Here is a 23,604-nt window from a genome sequence, read left to right on the forward strand (position 1 = left end):
AGTCAAGATGTAATGGGCGGATTGAGTTTCCCGCTTGAACCCGGTTGAACGTAGAGGCATGAGATGAGGTAGTGGCAGGGGAGCACGATTGTCCGCCATCCGCCAGTCCAGTAACTAGTGCGAGCCTTGGAGAGAACTTTGACCGGTGGGTTTAAGGTCCACTTGCGGAATACGGCATTTACTGCGGAACGTTCCTGACCGAGCAGTGGAGACAGACGGCTTTGATGTGCTTTGATATCTTTCGATTGTCGCATCACGGAGAATGCATGCTCACCTTCGCCCAATCTCCGGTAGCCACGAGGTACCAGACTGTCGTGGGCCTTCGTCCTCGCGATATGCTTCCCCAGGAGACGATAGTTCGGAACTTCATGGAATACTTCTTACGTATATAAAACTTTTACCCAGTCACACCTCTTGTCTTTTGAGGAAAACTACCCAACCATATACCCACTTGGCAAGACCATTCTGTCATTTCCTCCTTCATTATCTCCTCGTCTCTTCCAGGAGCACACCGGCTCATCGTCATATATCGCCGGCACCAACATATCTCCAAGTTACTTACCTGCAGTTCATTCAGGCCTAAACCCCCATAATGGGCATTTCAGCTCCCCTATCCGCCATGGCGCCTGTTCTGGACGAAGTTGACGTTCTTGTTATTGGAGGTGATAATGCAGGATTTAGCTCTGCATTTCAGCTGCAGAGTCGGGCGCTCGTCGCGTCCTCGTGGTTGACTCTTGCCCCGAAGAATGGGTAGGCGGCAACTCCTACTTTACCGCTGGCGCTTTCAGGACGGTGCATCATGGATTGGCAGACATCTTGCCAATTGTGAACAACGTGGACAAGGCTACAAGGTCCAAAATTGACATGGAGCCTTACACGGCGACCAACTTCGCCGACGATATCTCCCGTATCTGCTTGGGACGATCTGATCCGGACCTCTCTCGTACTCTTGTGAACGACTCTAATGCGGCAGTAAAATGGTTAGCGAAGCATGGAGTAAGATTCCAGCTGTCATTCAACCGTCAAGCATACGAAATCAATGGGCGGTTCAAGTTCTGGGGCGGTATGTGTCTGAAGACGCAGGATGGCGGAAAGGGATTGATCGAGGATCACCGGCGAGCAGCTAAGAAGCTCGGAGTCAAGGTCTTGTTCTCAACAGCAGCCAAGCGCCTTGTGGTTGACCCTACTACCAAGGCTGTCAGCTCTGTCATCGTGGAAGATGACGCTGGTGAACGAGAGATTCTAGCCGGAGCTGTGATTCTGGCAGCCGGAGGCTTTGAGGCCAACCCCAGAATGAGGTCGCAGTTCCTCGGACCAGACTGGGATTTTGCTAAAGTACGCGGCACCCCCTACAATATTGGCTCTTGTCTAGAAATGGCTATACGGGATGTTTCGGCCAAGCAGGCCGGCAACTGGTCTGGCTGCCACTCTGTTGCGTGGGACGCCAATGCTCCTCCTGATTCAGGCGATCGTGTCATCTCCAACGAATTTACCAAGTCGGGTTACCCCCTCGGCTTGATGCTTAACCTTGAGGGGGAGCGCTTTGTGGATGAAGGTGTTGACATACGCAACTACACATATGCGATTTTCGGCAAGGCAATCTTGGCACAACCTGGCCACGCTGCCTTTCAGGTTTGGGATGCCCAGATGACTCCCTGGCTGAGGAGCGAGGAGTATCGCGAGGGTATTGTGGAAAAGATCACTGCCTCTAGTTTAGAGGAGATGGCCGAAAAGTGTGCCAAATGTGGCCTGAAGAATCCGAGCAAGTTTGTGGAGACAATTAGGGAGTACAACGAGGCTGTGGCTGTCTTTCAAGAAGAGAACCCCGGCCACAAGTGGGATCCGGCTGTCAAGGACGGTCTCTCTACGCAATCGAGCCGCAAAAAACTTACACTATCCAAGTCAAACTGGGCTACGCCGCTTATAAAGGGGCCCTACGTGGCTATCAAGGCTACCTGCGGCGTGACCTTCACATTTGGCGGGCTAGCTGTTGACCATGAGACTGCCGGCGTCATCTCATCGGCCACCAACTCTGCCGTACCTAACTTGTACTGCGCGGGAGAAATGCTTGGTGGTCTCTTTTACGACAACTATCCTGGAGGCAGTGGCCTTACATCTGGCGCCATATTTGGTCGTCGAGCGGGCCGCGCCGCAGCAGCACAGGCTCGCAATGGTAAGAACCCGCAGGACTTCTCAGCGAGACTCTAATGCAGAGCGACTGTTATTTATCGATTAAAAAAGTAGCAAATCTGTTTTGATTGTAACTTCATTTTTGCAGACCCAAATTGGGAAGCAAGAACAGATGCATAAGAGATTCTGGATTGGAAATGTGAACGTTTGCTTCAGATGGGGCCTTTTCGCGCGTGCGAGCACTCTTGATTACAATATCAAAGGGTATATGTATATGTCTTGCCAGCTTTTTTTTTTTTAGCGATAGCCCCTAGGTGTGAAACTATATATTTTGTGATATCACAAACACTCTACAAAAGGATTTCAACTTTTAGAAGCAGAAAACCCACTACTACATGCCCTGGACCACTCTAATGCGTAAGTTAGACATACGTACACAATTCGAAGTTTATGCAGGAAGAGCAAAGAACGTCAAGGCCGGAAATTTTAGAAACAAAAAATGGACTTACGGGGAATCCAAGCCAGACTACCCCTTGCTAAAGAGGCACGTAGCGCATGCCACTTCTTAGCACACCTCGCTACATAAAACAAGAGCCTTCTTTAATCGTCAAAACATCAAAATATACCTCCACATCTCATACAAGATCAAAAAATGGACTCGCGGGGAATTGAACCCCGGACCTCTCCCATGCTAAGGGAAAATCATACCACTAGACCACAAGCCCATTTGATGAGACCTTCGGGCCTAGGTTGATATAGAAATCAGAAATTTAAAGTGGGCTTAGGTTCCCACACTAGGGCTAATCACCGCCGTGCAAAGCTAGTGGGGCGCAGATGTGTGGTCTGGCTGGATTGTGGCATAATTTTCTTCTATATGGGGAAAAAAAAAAAAAAAAAAAAAAAAAAAAAATCAGACATGTCTACTGCTTGCTAGGTTTATACCAGAGGACGAAGAAGAACAAGAGTAGTAGAATCAGTCGGCATATCATCATTCATTGTATCGTTAGAAATTGTCATCCAAATAAGACTACAGTACATATCAAACCTACTCAAAATCCACAGGTGGCATGTTCCTCTCCTCCACAGCGGTCTGAATACTCTGCTGCATCCTCGCAACGGCCTCAGGCCAAGTCATCATTCCTACGGAAGGATCAGCACCGACACCTCGAGATCCCTGTGGACGATTATGGTCATCGACAAGCCAGACCAGCCATCTCACCACCGAAACAGCCTTGTCGATATCTTTCTCTTCCCTCGTCACGCTGTGGAGGTATGTACAAAGCGACGAGACATCGTCGCTGAAAGGCCCATCATCCGCAAAGGCGGCGAACCAGGAGCCGACGGCATTTCGGAGATCTGGGAGGTCCGATAGTCTCTGCGAGGTGAAGACGGGTCGTGGTTGTAGAGGTTCGAGGGCAACGCGCTTCTCAGTCGTGGTGGATGCAGTGGCGGGTGCTTGGACTTGGGGTGGTGGTGGTCTGTGGACTGGGCGTTGGAGCATGCGAGCACGCTTTTGTTCCTCGAGGACTTCTTGGCGAATATCCTCGGGTAGCGCAGCGAGAAACTCGGCGGATACTTCTGGTTGGTCCTCTGCGGTAGGAGACTGCTGTCGGGAGGTGGTCTCCTCGTCCGTATTGACAGAAGGAGTGCTTGGTCGTGGAAGGACGAAATTCGACTGCGTTAGGGTTTTGTTGCCACCGCTGAAGGCTATCTTGGGAGGACGACCGCGCTTCTTCTTAGACGGAGAGGCCGGCCTTCTCATTCTGAGAGAGCCAGAGGTTGTGGAGTGTGATGCTGGAGCTGTTGCTGCCGCAGCCGGCGGCGGTGCAGGCTGTGCGGATGGTGGTACCTGCTTGTAATAGCCCAATACTTCGTTCCGCACATCTTCTGGCAGGGCGGCCAGCGTTTCAGGATCCAATTGGGATTCTGGAGGAAGGTCTGCGGCTGCTGATGGTCGTTCTCGACGCGGAGGCGGACATGGAGATCCGGAGCGCTCCTCCTGCCGCGGCTTTGCCTGGGATACAAGTCTAGACCGAATGTCACTCGGTAACTCAGACAAGACTTTAGGATCTGCCTGAGTAGGCATAATGAATTGCGATCCGGACATGTTTAGAGGCTTGTGAGTGCTGTTGCGGAGCAGTGGGTCGACTCGGATCGGAGTCAAATCACCCTTGCGAGGACTTTCTAATTCATCAGGATCCAGAGTGGCGGTGATTTTCTTGCGGGGCGGTGATTTTTGAAAGTTAAGCTGCCGTTGACTGCTTTCAAGGGCCTCTGAAAAGCCGCCAGCCTTGAGTGATTCCAATTTGGTCATTTGCACGCCCAGTCCTCTCAAGTCACCTGGAGAAAAGTTGAAGCTTCTCAACATCGAGACGGCTTCTTTCCCGAGGACGTCTGTTGCATTGGTGGCAACACCAATGACCATGCTCTTGTTGAAGACATCACATTTCCCATGACCGAGATGCTTGACCGGTTCAAGGGGGGCATCTATTGATCTTCGCATGACCTTGAGGGTAAGCTGTTTACCCTTGACCAGATTCTCCACCAGTCTGCGATGCAGCTCCTCGCACAAGGACCGCACAAAGTCCTCTGCTTGGACATGGTTGACGAACCGGATACCCCAGTTGACTTCGGCCGAGACTGATTTTCTCATGACTTCGTTTCCAACTTCTGATCGATCGATCCCTCGAGCATACTCGTGCATTTTGGCGCCCGTTTTCGGTCCCAAACTCGAGACTAGCTTGTCCTTGGAAGTATTTCGGATGTCTTTGACGAGTTTGATATCGAGCTCTTCCAGTTTAGAGCCCAGACTGTGACCCACACCGGGAAGATCTTGCACTGTGAGATTTCCAATAAACTCCAAGATATCGTCAGGCTTCAGGTGGTACTGGCCGGCAGGTTTCGCTTTTCGCAAGGCAACTTTGGCAAGCAGGATATTGCCACCTATCCCCACCGAGACGGCACATCCCGTTTTCTCCTTTATGGAGGCGCGCAAATTTTCAGCGATTTCGTCAGCCTTGGCTTGTTCGCGATAAATGGATCCTTCCGATATGCCTCTTCCATCAGAGCCACCGGCCTCCAGACACTGATTAGTGACATCAATCAGAGCCTCGTCGATGCTCACACTCTGCACCGTGCCATCGATAGAGAGAACAGAACTGTAGAATTTACGGCTTGCATCTTCGTAGGCAGGGAAATCGTAGGGCAAAATTTTAAGCTCGGGGCAGATCTGTAACGCCCCTTTCATCCACATGCCATTTTTGACGCCATGTGCGCGTGCCGCGTAGCTGCAGCTAGCAATCTCGGAGCCGGATCCTGTCCCATGAGCGATGGCAACGGGTTTCTCTCGGAGCTCGGGGTGCTTCAGTAAAGAAACAGCGGCGAAGAAAGAATCAAAGTCCACATGTAAGATGTACCGCCTGGATCCAGGAGCAGACCTTGCGGGAGACTTTCGATGTTGCGATTTTTCCATAGTTGCCGCTTGAAGTTGAGCCTTCAATTCAGCTTTCCATGTAGAAAGGTGATGGAGACGAGACTCCCTATAGTATTGCTGGATAAAATCCGGGTTGGCAACACTAGATTTCTGCATTCGAGGATCGGATAAAAGCTGTGCATTATATTCTTCAGCAGTCAACTCGGGCCTTGAGGGGCTGGGTAGGAGCAGAGGCGTCTCAACGTTATTTGTTTCTGGTGCTGGAGGTGTACTTCCACCATGCTCAGGGTGCATATGTGTCGATTCGGAGCTTTTGGCGGTCTCTGGCATCTGGCGTTGCTGAGGAGAAGGCTGCTGGGGACCCTCGTCGATGCTGAAACTAGGAAAGTCACCGTAATCTGACTGAGAAGCTGGATCACAAGCCAAACTCGGTGTTACTGGAGTAGTTGCAGATATGCGTGACGCGTCTGGACTTTCGTCGGACGTCCCCATTGTTCTCAACTGGGAGTTATACCAGCTAACATTAGACTGGTCTTTGTACCCACTGCGAGGAGTATTGGTTTGACTGGTAAATCGGCCGTCACCGAGCTTGAGCACTTTCTGAGACTGTCCCTCATTCACCACCCTGAACTCATCCCATGGCAACAGACGACCGGCCTTGATGCTTTCCGTCACCCACGCGGGCTTCACAATGCGGTACCGCCGGAACTCCTCGCGTTTCTTGGGCGTTAAAGAGCTGGCAATAATATGCGTTGCGGCCGTTTTGCCGTCCAGGTACTGAAGAAAACCACCGCCATGGCTCACAATCAGACGGTGTAGATCCTGAAGGGAAGGTTGAGTGTAGCCGTTGACGTGGGCGACCACGCCACGGAATATCGGGGGACAATCGTTAGATGTTGCCCGGATTTCGGCATCGAGATTTTGAAGCTTGATTTTCTTGCGGCGCATGTAGTCCCCAAAGCCGCCGAAGCTGGAGGCTTCGTATTCCTCGCCGGCTTCATCGTGAAATTCATCTACTCGCAGTCGCGTTAGAAAGCAGACCCGAGGGGTTCGATGAGTACGTACGGTTCTCGATGCGCTTGCGCACCTCTCCGGATTTGGTATCAAGACGAGAGCCCATACTGGGCTGAGACAGGCACCATGACCGCCAACTGTGACGTGACGAAGATAAGTTCAGAAACGCGACGGGTGGGTCTGAGGATGGCAAAACCGCGCGTTGAAGCTGGGCGGTGTCGAATACGGTCAAGAGTGGCAGGACCAGGGCGGTGTAAAAAATGCAAGGGGAAAAAAAAAGCAGCAGAGCTTTGCGCCGATCGTCTGTTGCCTCGGACCCGTTTTTCTCTTTCTTTCTTCCCATCCACTCCTTCTTTTTACCTCAATCCTTTCTTTGTTGGGGCATTCTTTTCATTATATCGCTCATCATGTCTGCCGTTCAGCCTGTTGCTGTCTACGCCCTCCGGGTTCCTCCCGGGGTCATGATTCCCGCTGTCCCCAATGCTGCGGCTTCGGTCAGTATTATGGTCCATGATAGGATGAAGTGAAGAAAACTAACTCCAGTTTTAGTTCCGTGTGAGCATGGCTGCCATTGATCCGGATGAGGAGCCCGAGTACGAGGACGGAGACTCGAGCAAGCCCGCCCGCGCGACTCTGAAGATCATTCGCCCTCCTCCTGGTATGGACCTGGATGATGAGGATGAGGATGATGAGGACTACAGTGATGTCGATGAGGAGGAGGATGATGACTCCGACGACGACGAGGAAGTCAACGGTGGCCCTAGCGACAAGCAGAAGGCTCGGAAACTCAAGGAGGCGGCCGCTCTGAAGGACCTAGAAGACACGATGGAGGAGGATGATGATGACGACGAAGACGAGGATGACTCCGGCTTCGACCTCAAGGCTGCGATCTCCAAGCTCATCAAGGGCAAAGGTCCTGCTACTGATGAGGACGATGAGGAGGAGGAGGACGACGACGAGTCGGACGAGGGCCTGGAACTGGACGAGAACGTCATCTGCACCCTGAACCCCGAGCAGGTATTTCCTCCCGCTCCTTCCAGGCAATCAACAGAGATAGCTAACTGAATATCGTACAGAACTGCCAGCAACCGCTCGACATCACTGTCTGCGAGGGCGAGCGCGTTTTCTTCAAGGTCACTGGCAACCACACCATTTTCTTGACTGGCAACTATGTCATTGGCCTCGATGAGGGCCACCCGGCTTTCGACGAGGACGAGGATGATGAGGACGACTATGACCTGTCTCCCGATGAGGATGAGCTCGACATTGAGGACCTCTACGGTATGGAGGGCGACAGCGATGACCTCGATGGACTGGATGACCCCCGAATTGCGGAGGTCGACAGCGACGAGGAGACCCCCCAGCTTGTTGAGGCCCTGCTGAAGGGTAAGAACAAGCGTGCCGCCGAGTCGGACGAGGAGCCCAGCCTGGACGACATGATCGCCAAGGGCAAGGAGGCCGAGCCGGCTCTGACCAAGGCTCAGCAGAAGAAGCTGAAGAAGAACAACGGCGATGCCGCTGCTGTGGAGAACAAGAAGGACAACAAGAAGGAGACCAAGAAGGAGACCAAGACCGACAAGAAGGTTCAGTTCGCGAAGAACCTGGAGCAGGGTCCCACCCCGTCGGGTGACAAGCCCACGGGCACTCTCGGCGTGAAGGAGATCAAGGGCGTCAAGATGGACGATAAGAAGCTCGGTAAGGGTGCTGCCGCCAAGAATGGCAACACGGTTGCTATGCGGTACATCGGCAAGCTGGAGGATGGCAAGGTCTTTGACGCCAACAAGAAGGGCAAGCCGTTCACCTTCAAGCTCGGCAAGGGCGAGGTGATCAAGGGCTGGGACATTGGCGTTGCTGGCATGGCTGTCGGTGGCGAGCGTCGCCTCACAGTCCCTGCCAACATGGCTTACGGCAAGAAGGCGCTGCCGGGCATCCCGGCCAACTCCAAGCTCATCTTCGACGTGAAGCTGCTCGAGATCAAATAGAGTGCTTGCTTGCTCTTTTCTATTTCCTATCATCTATGGGTTGCAAGGGTGTTTTTTTGAGGGTCTACCGATTTGCTTGCATGATTCCCGTGATATCCGACTTGTTGTTTCCTTTTTTCTACTTGCATTCAGCAGGGATGAGGTTATCGCGAGGAGCCTGAATGTGTGTGTCCCTGCCGGGGAAGACGAAAAAAAGTTGTGTGTATTTGTGTATGTACTTGGAATCTAACTATGGCGTGTGTCCGACCTGTAAATGATTCCTTCCATTCTGGCTTATAATTGAACTGTCGATGGTACTTTCCCTGTTTTGTCCACTGTCTGTCGGCGTCGCTGCCGAGTATATCTTCTTCATCTTGCCCCGTTCTCTTCTCATCATCCATGATCGTCACATTGCACTGTCTTCCATTCTATCGTTAAAAAAAAGACCGTGTTCTCCTCTCTTTGTCCAAAGAACTTCTTCCTCCCTGCGTCTGCCCGAAAGACGCCCACACCATGGCAGCCTCAGATGAGCAGAAACAGAAAAGCACTCGAAGCTTGTTTGCTATTCTGAGATCGAATCGATTCACCATCACAAAAGCTGGCTCTTCGCCAACGGAATCGGCAGCTTCAGAGAGCCCAGCGATGGACTCCTCCGTCTCGGTTCATGAAGCCACCAAGCGTGGACTGAGAGTCCGACTGACCCGGACAGGCTCCAAACTCTTATTCTTATTCGGATTGCGAGAGTCTTTCACCAGTATGTGTGCCTCTCATCTTTCCTTTTTCGTCTGATAACCAGTCACAGGCACCAAGACTTCGAGCACAGAACCTGGATCACCGACGACGCCCCAAAGCACGACTGAAGTCTCGGTGCTACCGCCAAACGACACGGAAGGGGGTGGCCTGATTGATAATTCTTCTGTGCAGTCCCAGTCGCTGGCTTCCTCGTCTTCTCCCACTGTCGAGCCCGATGTGGATGATCCTGTGCCGGTATCCTGGCATGCCGTCGGCAGCACAACGGGAATTTCTGAGAAGACTAACGTACAGGATGATACTACTACCGACGATGGCAAACGCATCATTCTGAGTGAGCCTCCAAACACGACCAGCTCGAAACTCGATCGGATCTCGCAGAAAATCTCCTCATCGATTAATCGCCCAACGGTGATCCGCCGCGGTCATCTGCGAAATAGACCTAGTGTCCTGGTCCTCGACTTTGCTGCTCCTCCCAATTTGAGCAAGCAGGGTGACGCCACGAACGATATTTCGGACCTGTCCACAACCCCGAGCAGCAATGGTTCTCCTCTCAGCGGCCAGTCCACACCTCCAACTTCTGGAGAGCCGTCTCCTTCGCCGGAAAGATCCAAACCGTTCAGTGAACAAGTCCCTATACCGACGGACTGGGGCATTTTGTCAAGTCGCAACGTGGATGTGAAATCGGCCCCTGCTACTATCACGCCGCCAAGCACCTCCTCGTCTGTCTGGACTGTGGAAGCGGCTTCTGCAGCAAAGATATTCTTCGAGGTCCATTTCGATTCGCTTCTTGCAAACGCGAACGCTCGCTCTCAGCGCCAGCAAGAGTTGGAAGATCATATCTATATGAATCAGCTCACGTTCGAGGAGCAGATAATGGCAAAGCATAATTGGGTCATGCAGGAAAATGAACATCTTCGTCGGTGCCGTGCTCTCAAAAGCACTTTTTGCTGTCCGCAAAGCACAGAGGCTGTCTCAAAGGCTGGTTACGAGGCGATCAAGGTCCTCGGCAAAGGAAGCTTTGGCGTGGTGCGTTTGGTTCGCGAGAAAGACAGCCCGAACACGCCATCTGAGGATGGAGAGTTACTGCTCACGAACGATAACAGTGCCGGCGTGGGGGGTAGGCATATGGACTTATTGCGACCTGTGCTGGATGGGTCTAAGCGCAGCCGGCGCCGGTATATGACCGGGGAACGAAAGGTGGTTTATGCGATGAAGGTCATTCGAAAATCGGAGATGATCCGCAATTGCCAAGAGGGACACATTCGTGCAGAGAGGGACTTTATGGTGACTTCTGCGAAGTCTCGCTGGATCGTTCCCTTGATCGCCAGTTTCCAGGACGCCAACAATCTGTATCTCGTCATGGATTTCATGGTGGGCGGTGACTTTTTAGGGCTGTTGATTCGACATGATATCCTCAATGAGGACTGCACGCGGTGGTATGTCGCCGAAATGATCATGTGTATCGAGGAGGCGCATAAACTTGGTTGGATTCACCGCGACATTAAGCCGGATAATTTTCTCATCTCACCTTCGGGACACTTGAAGATTTCCGACTTCGGACTAGCCTTCAATGGACATTGGTCTCACGATCAAGTTTACTACGCCGTCCAGCGGTATTCACTCCTGGACAAGCTCGGCATTCGGGTTGAGGGCGATGACGAAGATCAAAAGGAGTCTGCTAAAGCGAAAAAGCCGATCTCTTCCAACACCGATAAACCCGATCTCAAAGACGGCCGAGCGCTGACGGCCGGTCTGCCGGACTTGCAAGATATCAAGGATAAAAGACGACTTGCGAAGAGTGTGGTAGGGACCAGCCAGTACATGGCGCCTGAAGTCATCCGGGGCGAGGTATACGACGGGCGATGTGACTGGTGGAGTGTGGGGATCATATTGTATGAGGTGAGTACTGGACTAATTATGGACGGAGAAAAAAGCTTACGAACCATTCTCAGTGCCTCTACGGCTTTACTCCTTTTTCCTGCGAGAGCCGTCATGATACCAAGATCAAGATCCTCGTAAGTTTCAAGCACTGTTTTCATGTACTTGGTTCTAACCTGTACATTCAAGCACCATGTCCGAACCTTGCACTTCCCAAGAGAGAGACCACACGAAAGACTGGTATCTCAGGAAGCCATTGATGTCATCTGCCAGATTCTGCAAGAGCGCGAGTTCCGCTTGTGCTCTCGAAGATACCATACCAACGACTTTCTCGACTCTCAAGCAGTCCCAACGCACTATATCTACTCTACAGACCCTCGATACCGAAGCAAAAAGCGGAGCTATGTTTACCCCAACGATGCAGGCCCCATAAAGACCCATCCGTTTTTCAGAGGCATCCCGTGGGAAGAGATCCATCATCTGCGGCCGCCGATGGTCCCCAAAGTGAGAAACTGGGAAGATACCCGGTACTTTGACGACTGGAAATCCATCGTCGGTGGTCTTGACGACCTTTCGGACACGAGCAATGTAAAGAAAGCTGCAACCCCTGCTACCCCGGTGTCTCAAGAACTCAGCTCCGCAACAACATCGCTCGATGCTCACGCGGCGGAGGAGGCTGCGGAAGAAGATACTGCAGAGCAACAACAATCTGCAGTGCGCAAGATGAAAGACGACGAGAAAAGGCAGAAGGGGTATAAACGAGCCCGCGACGTGATGCTTCGCGATACAGAGATCGGTAAGACCGTCTTGGAGATGCGCAAGAAGAGTGCGTTTCTGGGATATACCTATCGCCGTCCCAGAGCCCCGGCTGTTGCGGTCAACACTGAGCGCGGACGTCAGCTGCTGAATAGAGGGCAACTGGCCGATCTGTATGCGTCTTGAACATGATGCTTGGTTGGAGAGTCATACACGCACACAAACACACTTTCCCTATCCTATTCGGACTTATTGGGGCGTGGATGAACTTATTTATATTGACTTTTTTGTTTCTTCACTCGGAGCTGTCCTACTCTCCACCCCGTTACTGTCCCTTGCTCTGCTCTACTCTACTCTTCTATCCTAACACTCTTGTGTATCCTTAGAAACGAGAAATATGACTCTGGCTGCAATAGCCATGATTTTTGACATATTTTTACTGCACCCGGTAGACTAGACTCGATGGAGACGACGACCAAACTCACCACGTGTAGGTGTAGAAATCTAAGAATATTTTATTTGTAGTTTGTCTATCCACTAAGACCAATCGACATATAAAATCGAGTGCTCCCCCTTACCATTAATCAGATACAAATGAGTCTTTCGAGTCGCTGCAAAATCCTTAAAGTTAAACGGAGTAACCCGATTCTCGAATGCGGGTATCCTCTGCTCCACTGGCAAGGATGATTGATCGGTTTCTTCTAGGTTCATCATCGCCTCGGCGATCTTGGCTGATCGGCGCGCAATCCAGAGACTTTCCTGGCGCGGATGAGCCGATAAAAGCTGAATAGCCTTCCGGCGCACCAGCGGGAGGCTGCATGTGGTGGCAGTCCATTGCAGTGCGCGGATCGCACAATTGTCCAAGCTGAAATATGGCTCCGTGCTAGCATCTAGAAGCAGTAGTCTCTCTGCCAAGGTCACTATTTCTTCCAGGTGACCATTCCATCTATCAAGCTCAACATCTTCCCACCGTACAGTACTAAAAACCCATTGGACAGCGAGAAGGTGGTCGATTCGCAGAGAGAGCACGGCGCGTTCGCCCACTGATGCGCCGTCTGGGCTCTCCAATAGCCCCTGTAAAGAAACAAGCCACGCGTTGTACGCCTGCTCAATCATCGGTAGCTGCGAAACAATCTTCTGCCACGGGGGGTCCTGAGGGGAACCGCCATGGGCAAAGGACTTTAAAGGACCCGAATGGAGAAACAGGGTCAAACTGTAATTCATCAGGGCGGTTAGGCTCCGGCGAGCCTCCCCGATATCCATGAATCTGGATGGTATCATGATGGTCCTCGGGTCGGTGAACGATGGGAGCACTTTGTGTGTCCGGGCAAACGAAGACAACTCAATGTCCAACCGGGAAAACATCTCTAGCAGCTCGTCGTATACAATCTGCGAGTCGCTTGAATGTGACGTTAGTGCTGGGCTCGGCCGTGCGAGAATTTTAAGTCCTGCCTCGATATGGTCGAGTGCCCTATTGTAGTCACCTCTGAGGAGTTCTAGACACACGAATAGAGCGCAAGTAATTAAGGTGAGGTCTAGATTGGTACTCGTAGCTGCTGACAGGTTCTCTACGAGAAGCCGAATAGACTTGTTGTATTGCTGCAATATAAAGACGTCCGTGTAGCCAGGGGGTACCAGGCCCCGATATTGCTGGTGGGCAGCGCCGACGGCTGCGACAGCGTGACGGATAACGGGCTCATAGTGGCTAAGTTGGGGAAGCAAATGACCCCAGAAGTTGGAGGAGAAGAACCCCATCATGGCGAGCGATGTCCGGGTGGAGAATAGCGAAATATACTCGCGCTCCTTGGCATTGCCTAGGGGGAGAATCATTCGAGTGTCCGGGTTGCAAGTGCTACGCTGGCGCTGGTAAGCGTCTAAGACGTTCTGGCGCAGTTGTCTTTGCGAGAGATTGACGGCATATCCATCGCACTTGCGGCCTGTTCCAGTGCACTGTCCACAAGCGGGTTTCTGTTCGTCGCAGCGGACATGGCGAGCTCTGAATTAAGATATTAATAGCGGTTCTACGTATCATGGACGGAGAGAAATTCTTACTTGCAGGTCATACAACCATGGCGCCTCCTGACACGCGCGACTTTTGGAGCCATTGTGTGCTAGAATTGTTGTATGTGTTTAGTCTGGATGTTCGACACAGCTGGGTGGACGAGAGGATATTAAATACATCGCAGCAAATGACAAGGCGTCCCTCAACATACGATTAGCGCATTGTGCAGATGGGGCTGACGCTGTGGCTCAAGAGCTGAAGGGCTGAAGCTTGATAAATGCCCGCCCACACGGTGCGCTGGGGAATACAAGTAGGTACCGCACAAGACTGTGGCTGTGGCTCCAGAGCCGAAGGAAGGGCCGGGCTGAAACGAAATGAAAGTAAGTCCTCACGGGGCTGGGTTTGGGAGGCCTGAAGCGGACAAGACAGTGGCTGTGGCTTCGAGACTCGGGGGATTTATTGGCTTACCACTAGTTAGTTGCCAACAAACTTTGGGAAATGGTCCAGCCGAGCTGGCCACCAACAGAGAGTCCTGAATTGTGGACAACGCACAGACTCATATCGACTTGTGCGCGAGGGAAGTACGTACAGTGGTGTTCCGAAACGATCACGGAGAGGCAGTGGTCTTTGTGACGGTAGACAGTGCTTCGAATAATGGTGTTGATCTGTTCTTTACTGAAATGGTATTCGGTGGCGCAGCAATATCCACCTTCTTGAGGGTTGTTGGTACGATTGAGTGAAGGAATCCCCTCTGGAGCCCGATGTCGTACTCCTGTATTGCAAAAATAGAACCAGTGTTGATCATTTGTCGGAAATAACTCTCCGCCGGTGGCCGTGCTCGGCCGGTCGAATGAACGTTAGGACATCGAGTGCCCTTTGAATTCGAAGAACAGACATCATATAGTGACAGCCATGGTCTAGTTATTTTTAGGAGCTAATACAAAACACTAACATATGGCTTCGATACTTATTTACGATTTCACGCTTTTAGTGATAAATCATCTTACTATGTAATTAGGGTTTAATGAGCGCCTCTATATTTCTGACGTGGAAGGCAATAGCGGTTGCGACTTTACATGAAATAATTAAAACGGAAAGGTGGCCACCGCACTTGACTTTTTGACAATCTTATCAATTTGAGAAAGTCACAGTTCAAAATAGGCTCAGGGGTTAAGCTCAGGGGTTAAGGACAACAAACGCCAACATATCAAATTTCTTGACAGGTAGCATACAACTGAGAAAAAAAGAGGGTAGGGTATCAAGCAGAAAAAGACGGGAGAATGAGATGAGAGGATCAGACAATGGGAGCACTCATCGAAAACGCCGAGTCGGTCATTCGATCCTCGGGTTTCATGGTGCCATTGAGCAAAGGACACAGCTTCTTATTGGTCTTGATGTGACCGACTTGGCCACAATTAGCACATTTGCGCTGTGTACCAGCAGGCCTACCATCACCCGGAGACTCGCCAGAACGGGGGATGCCTTTCTGCTTTTCGCGGGCGAAGCGGCGCTCCTTGTTGCGGTTCAGACGGCTGAGTTCGGCCTCGATCAGCTTGCGGTTCCGGGCATCGACCTCCGCGTCGCCGGTTGGCTGGAGGGACTCCAGTTTCGTGTGCACGGCCTCAACACGGTGCCGGTGTTGGATGTAGTGTCTGATCACGCGCGGGTCCCAGACCAGCTGTTCCTTTTCTAAAATTTCGCCGCTGGCACCCTTGATCTGGCGGGTGATTCGCAGGACTTTGCCACGCTGGCTTGAGAAGCTCATCTTGCTGAATTGGCTGGTTGTTTCGTCGTCACGCCGGTATGGCGCGGGAGTGGGCGCTTCGGAGCGCGGAGTCGGTTTGCTGAAGTCCTCTTCTTCTGCTTGTTGGTCGACGTCGCTTTCTTGGTCGGAGTGCTCGACGGTTGAAGAGAGACTCTCCTTCTGTGCATCCCAGATTTTGCGGATGGAGGTCTCATAGGATTTCTGCTGGCGAGCGACGTTGTAGCTGTGGCCACCGAGTTCCTTAAGCCGTTGTGCATCCAACTTGTCCTCCACGGATTCACCGATAGCCTTGAAACCGCCTTTCATGGATGTCTTTATGAAGTTGTAGCCCTCACCACGGCCGGTTGGATCACCTTCGCCATGGAGTTTGAGCATGGCCTTGCCTTGAGAAGCAAGTAGGAAGTTCCGCGTGGCCTTCCAAGGAGCCATCTGTTGCTCAAAGCTCTCACTTTCCTCGTCCTCCTCGTTATCACCACCAGTCTCGGCATCGTTGCCAAAACCCGTATCGTGAAGATGTTGTTGACCAACCTGCATAGACTCCAAGAGACAGACATCCTCAGGTTGCACCCAGGATCGGATCGTGTCCTGGTCGGGAAGATTGGGATCTAGAGGTTTCCAGTATTTGGTGTCCTTGTCATGCTGCAGGAAATCCTTGACCTTCTGCCGATTCTGCATATCAGTCGTTCCGGGAATGTGGGCCGTAACGTCACTGATCGCGAGACGCTCATCAGAACTCTTTTTTAGCAGACGATACACCAGCATCTTCATCCTGTTCTTAGCCACAGTGGTGACCTTTCGTGAATGGGGACCAGGGATGTCCACCGAGGGGAATTGTTGACCAGCAACGAAGAAGTTCTCAATGTTGCGCAAGAAATAGTTGCTGCCTCCAATTCCAGTGGTATTGCGAATGACAAGGAAATCCGTCGGTTTGGCCTGGTGGGGGTACAGCGGCGCCCGGTACATCGAGTTGGAGATTGCAGGACTGATTTCGCCTGGGTCGACATGCCCAAAAATGGAATATGGGCTTTTATCCTGGGGCAGAAGAACGACCGTTTCTCCGATCTCTGCCTTGGGGCGAGTAGGATCTTCCATGTTCTTTCTTCGGTAGTAGTTGATAAAGCGATTCGACATCCCGAAGTTGGAGAGCGTCATGGGCACCTCCTCAGAATACTCCACCAACAAGACGTTGGAGGTGTCTCCCAACGACAATGACTTGGTAGAATCGTAGAGAGCCTTGGCCTCTTTGCCTCGTTGGTGTTTCCGTTTGACATGTACAGGATTCTTGAACCAGGAGGTTTGGCCGGGCCGGAAAGCAAGAGCGGGACGGTGGAAAGATCGGGCTTCTGCCTTGGCCAGTTCGGTCTTGTAGTAAGGCCACTGCAAGCGCAAGGCTGGCAGACTGTGCTCGAGAGTCATATTGCCAAGCGTACTGCGAATCTTGTTCTGGTGATTCTGCTTCAGCATGTCGTAAGCCTGGTCATTCGAAATGTTGTATCGCTGAGTGAGACGGCGCGTAAGGTTGGAATCCACATCTTCTCTGTTGAGAGCGGCATGCTTTGGTTTGCGAGAAAGAGCATCTATCCGCAGTTCGTCGACGAGGATATTTGGGTCGTTCATGTCAATTGTCACCTTCTTTGCAATTTGTTGCGTTGCACGTTCGGGATCATCCAGGAGGGGAATATCAAGGTGCGACAGTGCAATAACGTCCATTGGAGTTGGCCCTGTTTTGCGCTTCTTCGCAGGACGGTTGGCGTCTCTCAGCCAGTCCGGTTCCTCTTCTTCAAACAGATCATCATCGTCATTTCGTACAAGTGGTTGTTCTTCAATCTCTGACAATGATAGTTCCTCGTCTTTGATATCCCAGTCTGCGCAGATGGTCCGAAGATCCTGCATGGTAAAGCCTCCTGGTAGGGGCTCGTCCATGTCAATGTCGCCCATTTCAATGTCGTCCTTTGTTTCTTCTTCCTCTTCCTCTTCTTTCTCCTCCTGTGGCGTGTCGGTGATCATCACTATGCCCATGGATTCATCATGGCCACGCTTGGCCGGTTGGCCCGTGCGGAACACGCGCTCCTGGTCGGGAGCGAGTTCGATGTTGACCTTGGTGGGAAGGACTGGCCTGGGCGGCTTCGGAGGCTGTTTTCCCAGGAAGAAAGCCCGCTTGTGTGGGATAAGCTCCAACCAACGCGGAAGGGTATAGCGGTCGAACGTGGGGAACAAAGAGTGCAGCAACTCCTCGTGGTTTTCGGGTGGTGCAGGTGGGTTATCTGGACCACCTGTTGACGACATCGCAAACAGAGCCTGTTGGAGTTTCCAGGCACGGAGTGTCACGGGATCCATCTCTTCCGCCGAGACTACGCTCTCTTCCTCCAGTAGCAACTCTTTATCATGCGCTAACGAAGGCAGTGGTTGGGATATCGGGGGAATCGGTGGTAATTCAACAGGATCGGTCGTTATCGACGGTTCGTCATCTTCAAAGAGACCCTTGATATGGTCAACCTGGCCCGCAGGAGGCGGAGAGGAAGGCCCTTCGCCGAAGAGGTCATCGAGATTATCCTCCTGTGCCGGAAGTTCATTGTCTTGATCTCCAAAGATATCGTCATCGGCTCCAAAAAGATCAGGCTCTCCAGCGTCGAGGTTCGCAAATGCACCGCCGGCTGTGTCTTCAGGCGGGAGGAGGGCCGGGGCGGATGCGACCTCTTCCTCTGGAAGGTCGTCATCTTCAAAGTCTTCGTAGTCGATCGCATCGTCAGCCTTCTCACCAACGTCCAGGTCTCGTGCCAGAAAATCGAGGGATGGGCCCGACTCGTAGTTGTTCAGCTGCCGCATCACATTGTCGAAGTCCGCATCGTCCTCGGGCTCGGGCGCCCCATTTTGAGTCGCGTGGGGCATATTGGTAACGGAGACGCTGGCAAGCGCGGGGACTCAAGGGGGCAGGCGTCACGTTTGATGCCCTTGAGCCAGAGCCGACGTGAACAGATGTGAAGCAAGGCGGGGGGCACTGGCCAGCGAAAACACGAACGATCTCAAGACGCGCGCATCGGGTTGGCTGACGTGTCTATCGTAAGAGAGTGAGAGGTAGATCACTCAGCACCGGCCAGCGTGAGGGAGCGAGGGAGGAAGGGAGGGAGAGAGAGAGAGAGAGAGAGAGAGGGAGTGTGGGTGAGGATGAGGGTGAGGGAGAAGATAAGACGACAGCGAAGATGGCGAAGGGCAGATCGCAAAGTGGCCGAGAATCAAGGCGGAAGCGGAAACGGCACTAACCCGATCAGGCAATCAGCTCATTCACTATTGTAGAGATACTAATGATTGTAGACTCAGTTGGCGCTCAATAAGACTAGTAATTATACAGTATTCATTATCCGACATTAAAATCCCCGTAGAAAATACACAGTGCCTTACTGGCTCCTTCCATACAATAGTGCATTACGGTCGTCTTCCTGTTGTCCGGGGCGGTCTTCGCCAGCTGCTTCACGTCGGACGTCCGGGGCAGGTACAGTACCACATGCTTGGTAAAAGCCGAGTATTCATCGTATAGTTTCTGCAGGGAATAGGGCTCCATCGTGCGCAGGTTGAACACCGTGTCTGAGCGGTACCCGGGTCCTAATGGTCTGCGTTAGTTAATGCTCTTTGATCGTGGGGAGATCAACCATACCGCCCCAGGGGGGACTGGCAAAGATCACGCTGTATGGTGCCAGATCCTTGAGTTGGTTCTTCAAGATTTCAAAGCAGTCTCCTTCAAACCAAGTGATCTTGTTCTCCACGCCGTAGATCCGCGCGTTGTGTTTGGCGCATTGCAGAACAGCGGGGTTCTTCTCAATCGCATAGACTCGCTTCCATTTCCCTGATTTCGCAAACGCAATCGTGTTTCCGCCCGCGCCAGCAAAGACGTCAATTAGAATGCTGCGTCCAGTTGGAGCGCCTTCGACGAGATGCGCGGCAATTTGACTGCGAAGAAGGGGGTGAGTCTTGATCTCTCAACAAGCAAAGAGACACGTACTTGGCGACCGGCTCGGGGGTGACCCCAAACCAAGCATCATCCGTGAGCCAGACTCCGTCGTCATACTTGGAGAAGATGCGGTAACGTTGTGCCCAGTAACTAAGACAGGTCAGTGCCGACCAGGACTAGTAAAACAGATGCCTTACTTCTGGATGTCCCATGGTACTTCATGGATGTCGTTATAGTGATGCACCTCGGGGGGTGCTTCCTCATCGTCGGCCATGATTCTTGGGAAAAGAGAGAAAGAAAGAAAGATAGTATCGGCGCGGGTGATCAGCAACGATAAGTGTTTGCCGTGTTTGCACCCCCATGTGGCCAGCTCTCCCCATACAATAAACACAACCCACCGACACACCCCCAGCACACTCTCAACACTCTTCCACTACGGGCAGGCCAGCATCATGTTCGGTGCGCTAAATCGCTTCATTGGCCGCCTAGATGGCGAGCCGCCCCAACAGTCTCGAAATGGGCCGAACGACAACGCCTTCGGCTTCCAAGTGCTGCGCAACAAGGACCCCGAGCTGCCCCTAGAACCTTGGTTTGATTTTATTGTGGGAATCAACGGCCATATAATTGTTAGTTATCTATCTTTTTGAACGGATTCAAACGAGACCGCTCACACAGCGCTCTCTACAGGAGGACCCGGACCCGAACCTGTTTACAACAGAAGTGCGCAATTGCGCGGGAACCAGTCTGCGACTGGAAGTGTGGAGCGCAAAGGTAGTACAACGCTCTTATTCTCCATGTCAAGAAATGTCATTAACTGTGAATGGCAGGGCCAACGAACACATTCAGTCACCATCCCCGTGCCCGCCGGCAACCCATCCCTCGGCCTCGCGCTCCAACTCGCCCCCCTCTCATCCACACAGCACATCTGGCATGTGCTGGGCATTCCATCACCACTCAGCCCCGCCTACCGCGCGGGCCTGCTTCCGCACTCAGACTACATAATTGGCACCCCGAGCGGCACGCTACGGGGCGAGTCAGCCCTGGGGGAGTTGGTGGAGGACCACCTAGACCGCACGCTGGTGCTGTGGGTATACAACAGTGAATTCGACGTGGTTCGCGAGGTAGAGCTCGTTCCCACGCGTGGATGGGGTGGCGAGGGTGCTGTCGGTGCAGAGCTGGGATATGGCGCCCTGCATCGACTACCGGTGGGGCTGGGCGAGGAGGTTGAAGGGCCGGGCGAGGTCGTCTTCGAGACGCGAGAGGACGGTACCTCTGCACCGGTCTTCAATCCGTCCGGCTCCGTTCCGGGCATGGGCGAGCCATCAGCGAACTATTTGGTTCCTGCCAACCTGTCCGTGCCCCCGCCAATTGCTCCTCCTCCGCGCGCTGGTGGCGAGGCTTCGCCTGAAGGGACATCAAAATCCCCTGCGAGCCGTCGAAAATCACGACATGCCGGGGCGTCTCCCCATAGTGCATTCGACGAATATTTCGCCGAAGGTGAACAAAAGAGCCGTGAACAAGACTTCGCACCCTCGCGGAAGGGGACTCCTTTACCTCCGCCACCAAAATTAGGGCCCTCGCCATCTCACTCTGAAAGTCCGGCTCCTGCATCGGGAGAGGCTGCTACAGAGGGTGCTGTAGAGGAGCCGGCAGGAGAAGCACAGGAGTGACGAGCACACCCTGTTGACATGATGTAGATTATAATGAATCTCCATAATACCACATTTACCTAAGATTTCTGAGGATGCATTTAAATTTACCCATAGTATTGGTCGTTGTCTGTTGCTTTTTGATGTTGAACTCGATCAATATATTTGCGCAGATCACCACCACTCACAACGAGCCGGAGATTGTGTCGAGTGGGTCGGTTGAGCTGGTCCCTAGCAAAGCCCTGATCGAGCATAGATCGCCGTCACAGTCGGATGGGAATCCTCCGGGAGAATTGATGCTTTCCGCATAGCCGCTTAGGCTATTTCGAAAGTGCTTGATTCGCTCTGGGTCGACATGATTCGTTGTGAGACATGACCATTCCGTAAAAGTCCAAGTAATGTCTTCTCCAGGCCATGGGAACCCTAACCCTGAAGCTAGATTTATGGATACTAGAACAGAGATTCCGATTTAGCCTGATTTATAAGAATGTTTCCCCTCTCAAGGATAATGCACTAGGGCTGGGTAGATCTATACCCAGGGAATATTCAACTACAACAGTAAAGACCCCGGATCTTCCTGCAATTTACCCTAAGCGATCCAGATATATAAGCACTGATTTCCCGCTTTAAACCCCACAGTATAGTTCCAAGGACCATTCCCTCTTACTTCCAATGAAGCAATCAATTCCTCCTCTTTTGGCCATACTGGCCCGTGCTTCCGCGTGGAGCTATACCCAAGACTTCGACAATACCGCCAGCGTCCACATCAATGCCCTGCACAAATACCAGGAAATGATCGGGGGCGGATGCTCAGGCGCATTTGGGGGTGCCTGCCAGCTGTTTGGGGCTAATGGCCTGTCTCCCGAGAACCAGCAAAAAGTAACCCAGCTTCTCTTCGATGAGAACATGGGTGCTTTGAGTCTGGTGCGAAATGATATTGGCTCTTCGCCCGGAACCACCATCCTGCCCAAGTGTCCAGCAACACCTGCCGGTCCGTTCGATTACGTTTGGGACGGCAGCGATGACTGCCAGCTGAATCTCACCAGGACGGCCCTGAAGTATAACCCGGAGCTGTTTGTTTATGCCGATGCATGGTCAGCACCCGGGTGTATGAAGACAGTTGGAACCGAGAATGACGGCGGATTTATCTGCGGTGTCCGCGGAACAAACTGCACTCATGACTGGCGCCAGGCGTATGCCGATTATCTGGTGCAATATGTCAAGTACTACAAGAAGGAGGGAATCGATATCTCTATGCTGGGAGCATGGAATGAGCCGGACTTTAATCCGTTTACATACGAAAGTATGCTATCGGATGGATTCATGGCGAAGGATTTCTTGGAGGTGCTCTATCCGACTGTTAAAAGGGAATTCCCGAACGTGGATATCAGTTGCTGCGACGCCACTGGTGCGCGACAGGAGAGAAATATTTTGTACGAGCTGGAGAAAGCGGGTGGTAGTGACTTCTTTGATATCGCCGTAAGTCATGATTTATCTGGACAGGGTATGGCGAGGCACTGACGCAGACAGACGTGGCACAACTATCAGAGTAACCCGGAAAGACCGTTCAATGCCGGAGGAAAACGAAACATTATGACCGAGTGGGCTGATGTATGTGCTGCTCCTTCTGCCCTCGGGCTTGTTGGTTGACACCTCTATCTTTAGGGCTCTGGACCGTGGAACACGACTTGGGATTACTCAGGCCAACTTGCGTAAGTCATGGATCAATCTGTCTCGATACTATGCTTCTGGCTAACCTTCTACCAGTGAGGGCCTTCAATGGGCGCTATACATGCACAACGCTTTCGTCAACAGCGACACCTCGGGCTATACGCACTGGGAATGCGCCCAACAAGACGGTGGTGACAACGCCCTTGTTGCCCTCCAGGGCGATACATACGTCGTCTCCTCACGACTCTGGGCATTTGCATCCTTCTTCCGCTTTGCTCGACCTGGCTCGGTTCGGGTTGATGCCACCAGCACCGTGGAGAATGTATACGTCAGTGCGTATGTCAACAAGAACGGCACCGTGGCCATCCCGGTGATCAACGCCGCCCATTACCCCTATGATGTGACTCTCAATCTTGAGGGAGTGCATGTGAAGAAGGCCAGCGCGTATCTGACGGACAATGCGCACAACGTCACCTTGGTAGATCAGTTTGCGCTTCATGGTTCAACTTTCAAGGTTACTGTTGAGCCGAGGGCAGTGAAGACGTTTTGGCTGGAGTGAACGGAATAATCTTGTAGAGTTTCATTACAGAAGTCTGAAGATAGCTGGAGAAAACGGACTCAATCCACCATAGATTCCTGACAGCCA

At 52.3% G+C, this 23,604-nt stretch overlaps 9 protein-coding genes and 1 non-coding gene across 10 annotated transcripts; 5 read left to right on the forward strand and 5 right to left on the reverse strand.

Annotated features, from left to right (window-relative positions):
- Nucleotides 1-619: 619 nt before the first annotated feature.
- On the forward strand, nt 620-2,208 carry PFLUO_LOCUS4667 (uncharacterized protein; the record flags this gene model as incomplete). The annotated part of the gene is made up of 2 exons (XM_073782041.1): nt 620-750; nt 789-2,208. The coding sequence occupies 2 exons, from the start codon at nt 620-622 to the stop codon at nt 2,206-2,208; spliced, it is 1,551 nt and encodes a 516-aa protein (XP_073638736.1).
- Nucleotides 2,209-2,783: 575 nt separating this feature from the next.
- Nucleotides 2,784-2,855, reverse strand: PFLUO_LOCUS4668. Its single transcript has one exon. It is a non-coding gene; the product is annotated as a tRNA-Ala (tRNA).
- Nucleotides 2,856-3,175: 320 nt separating this feature from the next.
- Nucleotides 3,176-6,683, reverse strand: PFLUO_LOCUS4669 (deoxycytidyl transferase; the record flags this gene model as incomplete). Its single annotated transcript, XM_073782042.1, has 2 exons — nt 3,176-6,576; nt 6,629-6,683. 2 exons carry the CDS (start codon nt 6,681-6,683, stop codon nt 3,176-3,178), a joined length of 3,456 nt encoding a protein of 1,151 aa, XP_073638737.1.
- Nucleotides 6,684-6,984: 301 nt separating this feature from the next.
- Nucleotides 6,985-8,559, forward strand: PFLUO_LOCUS4670 (peptidylprolyl isomerase fpr3; the record flags this gene model as incomplete). The annotated part of the gene is made up of 3 exons (XM_073782043.1): nt 6,985-7,071; nt 7,127-7,594; nt 7,654-8,559. 3 exons carry the CDS (start codon nt 6,985-6,987, stop codon nt 8,557-8,559), a joined length of 1,461 nt encoding a protein of 486 aa, XP_073638738.1.
- A 492-nt stretch (nt 8,560-9,051) lies between these two features.
- On the forward strand, nt 9,052-12,111 carry PFLUO_LOCUS4671 (uncharacterized protein; the record flags this gene model as incomplete). Its single annotated transcript, XM_073782045.1, has 4 exons — nt 9,052-9,292; nt 9,341-11,190; nt 11,244-11,306; nt 11,359-12,111. The coding sequence occupies 4 exons, from the start codon at nt 9,052-9,054 to the stop codon at nt 12,109-12,111; spliced, it is 2,907 nt and encodes a 968-aa protein (XP_073638739.1).
- Nucleotides 12,112-12,462: 351 nt separating this feature from the next.
- PFLUO_LOCUS4672 (uncharacterized protein) lies at nt 12,463-14,030 on the reverse strand (the record flags this gene model as incomplete). The annotated part of the gene is made up of 2 exons (XM_073782046.1): nt 12,463-13,921; nt 13,978-14,030. The coding sequence occupies 2 exons, from the start codon at nt 14,028-14,030 to the stop codon at nt 12,463-12,465; spliced, it is 1,512 nt and encodes a 503-aa protein (XP_073638740.1).
- A 1,191-nt stretch (nt 14,031-15,221) lies between these two features.
- On the reverse strand, nt 15,222-18,581 carry PFLUO_LOCUS4673 (uncharacterized protein; the record flags this gene model as incomplete). The annotated part of the gene is made up of 1 exon (XM_073782047.1): nt 15,222-18,581. One exon carries the CDS (start codon nt 18,579-18,581, stop codon nt 15,222-15,224), a length of 3,360 nt encoding a protein of 1,119 aa, XP_073638741.1.
- A 466-nt stretch (nt 18,582-19,047) lies between these two features.
- PFLUO_LOCUS4674 (Probable diacyglycerol O-acyltransferase tgs1) lies at nt 19,048-19,912 on the reverse strand (the record flags this gene model as incomplete). Its single annotated transcript, XM_073782048.1, has 4 exons — nt 19,048-19,292; nt 19,345-19,637; nt 19,690-19,788; nt 19,836-19,912. The coding sequence occupies 4 exons, from the start codon at nt 19,910-19,912 to the stop codon at nt 19,048-19,050; spliced, it is 714 nt and encodes a 237-aa protein (XP_073638742.1).
- A 178-nt stretch (nt 19,913-20,090) lies between these two features.
- Nucleotides 20,091-21,308, forward strand: PFLUO_LOCUS4675 (uncharacterized protein; the record flags this gene model as incomplete). Its single annotated transcript, XM_073782049.1, has 3 exons — nt 20,091-20,264; nt 20,326-20,409; nt 20,466-21,308. The coding sequence occupies 3 exons, from the start codon at nt 20,091-20,093 to the stop codon at nt 21,306-21,308; spliced, it is 1,101 nt and encodes a 366-aa protein (XP_073638743.1).
- Nucleotides 21,309-21,959: 651 nt separating this feature from the next.
- On the forward strand, nt 21,960-23,517 carry PFLUO_LOCUS4676 (uncharacterized protein; the record flags this gene model as incomplete). Its single annotated transcript, XM_073782050.1, has 4 exons — nt 21,960-22,766; nt 22,818-22,898; nt 22,953-22,999; nt 23,055-23,517. The coding sequence occupies 4 exons, from the start codon at nt 21,960-21,962 to the stop codon at nt 23,515-23,517; spliced, it is 1,398 nt and encodes a 465-aa protein (XP_073638744.1).
- Nucleotides 23,518-23,604: the final 87 nt, after the last annotated feature.

Source organism: Penicillium psychrofluorescens, assembly GCF_964197705.1.
Source record: "Penicillium psychrofluorescens genome assembly, chromosome: 3".
NCBI classification, from domain to species: domain Eukaryota; kingdom Fungi; phylum Ascomycota; class Eurotiomycetes; order Eurotiales; family Aspergillaceae; genus Penicillium; species Penicillium psychrofluorescens.